We start from the raw sequence: 6,000 nt of genomic DNA on the forward strand, positions 1-6,000 counted from the left end.
ACTGTGGTGCTTAGGCACCAACCAAGAATGGGACCTACAAGCTTACATTCTAAACAGAAAAGACAGACACAGGGTAAAAGACAGAGATAGAAAATAAATAAAGGACTCAAAGGCCAGGAAAGCCCATAGCAAGGTTGTAAAGTCAAGGTTTAAGATTGCTTTGGCTGAGGCAGGACTCCTTAAGAGCTCTTCCTCATTCAATCTGGACACGGTCACTATGCAGCTGAGTGAATGGTACATTTGTGCACCACGCAGCTGCTGTTAACCTGCTAACTTTCAATTTAGGTTTGGTCTGGACTGCTAAAAAAAATGTGTTTTTACCATGGATTAACTAGAGTGCACTAGCTACAACCCTAGTGGAGACAAGGCTTTTTAGTTTTACTGCAAGGTCAACCACAGGTGGAGAGTATAGCGCAAACCTTGCCTACTAGCTACCTCGTGGTAACCTCTACAGTGCAACTCAGCCTGGATGTGAGGACCTAAACAGAGGTCCACGTCTAAATCTTGCAGATTCTTTCACCAGAACATCAGCAAAATAAGGCCTTTCTTGTCCTTTCACACAGCAAAACTCTCATCCAAGCTCTTGTTATCTTGCCTCTTGATTACTACACCATCCTTTTCCCTGGCCTCCACAAATGCAATTTTGCCCCACTCGGATCCATTCAGAGCATTGCTGCAAAGATCATTTCCCTAGTCTATCGCTTTGGCCACATTACCCATCTGTTGGCATTCCTCCATTTGCTCTCTCTGGTCTATCACATCAAAAAATATATATATAAGCGACTTGTCTTCCCTTTCAAAATCTTTCATGACCTATCCCCACCTTACCTATTATCCGTCATTCAGAATTGTAAGGTCGCCTCCCACTTCCACCCAGGCCCATGATGCCAGTCACCATTGCCCTCTTGTTAAATTTTCAAACAAACACCTTTGTGCTTTCTCCCATTTCCCCCAGGTATACTGTCAGGCCCACAGGCTTCAGGAGCTGGTGTTCCTTCCCAGCTGAGTTTTCACCAAGTTAGCCCTTAGAGGGTCCCATTTAAACTCCACACTGGGTAGGCACTCCCTGTACACATCTGCAAAGCCACCTCATTATCCACCTTCAAATCCTTCCTCAAAGCTCACTTTTGCTGTGATGCCTACAAAAAAAAAAAAAACACTTGACAAGTTAGGCTGCTGATGTGCAGAGACCACAGTCTATCATACTGACCATCATCATCGGTTTCCTTGGGTACAGACAAACTGATGGGGGAGTACATCTGTTGTCTCTTGTCTTACAATCTAAGTATAAACTTTTTGGGGAAGGGACCATCTTTTTGATCTGTGTATGTACCCCACCTGGCAAAATGAGGTCCATGCCTGGGGCTCCTAGGTGCTGAAGCAATACAAATAATATAATATGGTGCTTTATATCTATTAGGATTTTACACTGAGATAACTAACATGCAGTAGTTACCTCACTGTTAAAAAAAAAAAATCTTTGCAGCAGTGAAGACTTGCATTGCCATTGCAGCATTAGAGCTGTCAATAAATAATTGCAAACATATACATATATTGGCAGAGACCAAGCCTAGAAACCAATAGGTGATGTTTTCAAGAAATTATTCGTGATGCAAAACAGGTGCTTAGAATGGAAACAGTTAGGCAACCTTAACTATAGCTGTTATTTGCACTCAAGCTATAACATACACATACGCTTCATGAGACAGAGAAAAACAACTGCTGTACTAAGTTTCTTGAGATCTCAGGGTTCTGCCAAGTCCTAGAGCCACTTACTTTAGCCAGGTATGCAGCATTCCTTATTGTCTCCACCATCTCTCTGCCTGCAGGGTGCACCTTTGCCACATGCACCCACATCCTCTCCCAGGTTTGCCCATCGATAGGGAAGCCACTTTTATTGACGAGGAAAAGCACCCCTCCATCTTTGTCTTCTTCTTCCGAGCCCCCGTTGTTGGCAGTGCTGACAGGCCGTGCATGGGTGCTCCTTGACCGGCCCCCTTTGGCTCCCTTGGGATGGGGGCAGTGGTGGGCATTGGAAGTAGAGCCTGTCATGATGGGTTTGAATTGCGAGAGCAGTCCAAGTAGGAAGTATGTATACAGTTCAATGCCACAACAAGGAAACCTTATCCATCTCTCACTTGCTGCCACCGCAATCAGGCAGAGTGGTTATTAGCTAAAATTAGCCAGCGTGAGTGCTGCTGGGTTTATTCTCTTGTGGGCTGAATCTAAAACCAGCAGAGGATGAGAAAGAGGAAAAGAGAAAGCATGTTAACAGAAGAAGAGGAGCAGAGTTTATGCAAAGCATTCAGCTTACTGCATCACCTAGGGCTGGCACACAAGAGGATAACAACATGGCTAGATCCCTTTCTGTATCAACTAAGACTGACAGACAAAAGGACAATAGCAATCTGGAGAGACACCTCTGTAAAACTCCCGAGGGCATCACACAAGGGTGACAATAGCAATCTACCTAGATCCCGCTCCATATTACCCCTGGGGGTTCCCAAAGGGGGGTGACAAGTGACCTGGACCTGGCTAGATCCCTCTGCTTAGGGCTGTCACATTAAGAGACGATAGCACTCTGGCTAGATTCCTGTCTGCATCACCCGGTTCAATCTGACACAATGCTGGAGTCCAAAATGTAAACGTAACATAATCCCCCTCGAACTAAAGCCCAGAGACTCCACACTCATCCTCTCCTCTTTCCTCAGAGGTGGGGGATTCTGTGTCAGCCACCAGCAGCAGAGAACCAGACTGCAGCACTAAGAGTATTATCTTAGGCTCAGCTCGAGAAGGGTCCGTTCGCAAGCGATCCCCAGCAGCAGTGAGCTGGGCTGGGCTGGGAGTGGGTGGGTGCCTGCCTGCTTCCCCAGCTGCTGCCGCCGGCCATTCTTTAACAGACAGGCCACCCCTGCCATGAATCCGCCCCCGCCCCCATACCTGGTCGCAGCGGGATTCATTGCACCATGGACTCTCCGGGAGGCTGGGATTGCTGCGGCTGCCTCTTTCGCCTTATTCCATGTTCCATGATTGTTACTCTCTGACACGTAACCATGTTACCCGGCAGCCGCCGACGGTCCGAGCGCCCCTATTGGCTGCCGCAACAAAGAGGGGCGGCCCCAGGAGCTGGAAAGCCACGCACAGAAGCTTTGCCGAGTTCTGGTTGGCTGTGATCTTGCCAGGGGGCGGGGCCAGCAGGAGAAATCTGATCACTTATTGCTGGAGATGAGCTGCCGTCAGTGTCTGGAGCTCCCAGTGGTTCGGTGCGTTTAAATTCATAAATCGGAGTGTTACATCTGTTAGACATTTGTACGTAGATGAAGATTAATTTTCTAGCACCAACAGTATTCTATGTCGGAACATTTATTTAACATACTGTACTAATTATTCTAAATGAGGGTAGATTATTTATTTCTGTGGTGCCCACAAGCTGCAAGACACTTCACAGCTATGATCCCTATCCCCAACAGTTGACGATCTAAAACCTTAGTCCTATAATCAGATCCACATGGGGTGACATTTGTATCTATACAGATCCAGTTACAGAACCATGGTCTAAAGCAAGGGTTCTCAAACTTCATTGCACTCCGACCCCCGTCTGACGACAAAAATTACTACATGACCCCAGGAGGGGGAACCAAAGCCTGAGCCCGACTGCCCTGGGCGGGGAGGCCAAAATCAAAGCTGAAGGGCTTCAGCTCCAGACAGAGGGGCTGCAACCTGAGCCCCATTGCCCAGGGTTGAAGCCCTCAACCTTTGGCTTTGGCCTCAGGCAGCGGGGCTTGGGCTTTGGTCCCGGGCCCCAGCAAGTCTAAGCCAGCCCTGGTGACCCCATTAAAATGGGATTGCAACCCACTCTGGGGTCCTGACCCACAGTTTGAGAACCGTTGGTCTAATGTAAAGTGCCATCCTGCCTAACACTTTTACTCTCTCTCCCCTACCTCAATGGATTGTAACCAGCGACACTAACATTCCAGTTATACACATTGTCCCACAGGGTTTCCCCATTTCCCCTCCCCAGGGAGAATTTCCAACTCCTCTTCCTTATTGCCCAGAAGAGCAGTGTTGCTTCCCTTCACAAGTGTTATCTTGCAGGGCACCGCAGCACAGCATTCCCCTGAGTCCACACTTGTGTTACTGCAGGATGGGTTATCTGTAAGCCAGGGAGAGACTCCATCTCACATGTCCCTTTCTTCCCTCCATTGGAAGGTGCCGGGGGAGAAAGAAAACATGTCCCCAGGGCTGAGGCAGAATGGGATTGCTGGCATTGCAGCATGCTCACCAGGAACCCTCAAGCCTTCCCTATCAGCTCTGCAGCATCAGAGCCTGGATTGGAGCAAGGGAAAGGCCTGTTTTCCACAGAATCCTTCCCTCAGGTCTGGACCATTTAGAGCAGAAATCCCTGCGGGAGTTAATGTTGCTCTAAAAAGAGCTGCCAAGGGGCGTGCAGCTTCTTGACAACACCACGCAGAGTGATCTGTTTGTAGAGAAGCATAAAGCCCTGCACTGATTCTCTGAGAAGATTCCCCAGAGCAGTTGGGAGAGGCAGGACCTTATTCCTTACCTCTCATGACAGGGCTGTGTGAGAGCTTGTAGAGAGCCAGAGGCAGCTTTCTAGAGGGTTAATTCAGAAATTCCCTATGGAACCTAGGGGCTGCGGCCTACGGCAGGAAGGAGCCAGGTGGTTGTTGGAGTGACTCTAGGAGGAATGCTACGGGATGGCTCTCTGATCACCTCTTCACTCTGCTTCTTCCCACACCCACCTTTGGGGTAAGTCCATCACCTCCTCTGTAGCCGTCGCTGCTGCGTATGGGCTGGGAGCCAGATATGGCAGTAGAGAAGTTGCTCACTCAGCCCATGCACAGGAGGATCCATTGCAGCTCAAGTCCTCCTGCTTGTCACAGCCCAGAGGAATGCATGACACTGAGCCTGGACTCTGACTGCATTAGTCACCAACAAGTGAGTGTGGCAGGAGAAGACACATAACATGTCTACAAATAGCTTTTTCTGGACTGCTGAGGTGCGGGGAGAGAGGCCAGATTCCATCTGGCTCCTTAGGACTCTGAGGAAGCTCTGGGATCTAGAGAGAGGTCTCTGGAGCCTCGGGATGTGCAGGTTTGGAGACATGTGGCTCCTAACTAGTCCAAAGTAACCTGCCGTGCTCCCCCACAAGAGCCATATTAACAGGCAACACTGCAAGTGACCTCCATGCCTCTCTATTTCCTTGGCCACATGTATTGTGTCCTTTTTCTGGTGGCTAGTCCAGAAAAAGAGGACAAGAGCTCACTACTCCTACCACCTTAGGGATTTGTTGGGTTAAGAAGCATGCAATAGCGACAGAATCTGGGACTTCAAGCTCCTAGAGTGGCCTATTACCTTTATAGACCTCCCCTTTCATCATACACAGCTATTTTAAAGTTTAGTGTGATAGTAAAGAGACCCATTTTCAACCCTTCACCACACAGGACAAAGCCCGTGGTATTCATCATTAACTATTTATTTCTACTCTCCTGGCTCCCAAACTGCTTTCCTTCCCTACTGCTGCCAGCCACCTTTGAGTTCTCCCTCTTCTCTCCCCGGCTCTGCTCACTCGATTGCAGCAGCTCAGCGGATGGTCCAGCTTTGCTCTTTCACTTCCATTCTTCTTCACTTCTGTGGATGGCTGCATTTGCCATTGAGCAGCCTGATAGAAATACCTGAGTCCTCTGTCTAGGCACGCAGGCCCAACAGCTAAAGCCAAGCCCCACTGAGAGCAGTGGGAGATTAGCCTGGAGTCAAGAGTGGAGGCTTGGCCCATGGGGACCCCAGGCACTGCAGCTGCTGCCACCTACATTGTGAATCCTCCAACCCATCGCCAAATGGCTCTTCCACATTCTGCAAACTGGCCTCACTGGCTGACTATCTAGGAGAACAGAAATCCTCTGTTAGAACAGGAGAGTCTCTTCAATGCAGCACTCTTTCCCCGGCTCCCAGAGGGTCACAGTGAAACACCTACGAGTC

General features: G+C 49.0%; 1 protein-coding gene across 1 annotated transcript in view; it reads right to left on the reverse strand.

Moving 5' to 3' along the window:
• VASH2 (vasohibin 2) overlaps nucleotides 1–3,075 on the reverse strand; it is a 58,747-nt gene extending 55,672 nt beyond the window's left edge. The window contains exons 1-2 of the mRNA XM_034764585.1: nucleotides 2,941–3,075; nucleotides 1,777–2,225 (exon numbers count right to left, since the gene is read on the reverse strand). Coding sequence (XP_034620476.1) covers nucleotides 1,777–2,052 — 276 coding nt within the window. The 5' untranslated portion in view covers nucleotides 2,053–2,225; nucleotides 2,941–3,075. The remainder of the gene's footprint in view (nucleotides 1–1,776; nucleotides 2,226–2,940) is intronic.
• Nucleotides 3,076–6,000: the final 2,925 nt, after the last annotated feature.

This window comes from Trachemys scripta, chromosome 3 (assembly GCF_013100865.1).
Source record: "Trachemys scripta elegans isolate TJP31775 chromosome 3, CAS_Tse_1.0, whole genome shotgun sequence".
NCBI classification, from domain to species: domain Eukaryota; kingdom Metazoa; phylum Chordata; order Testudines; family Emydidae; genus Trachemys; species Trachemys scripta.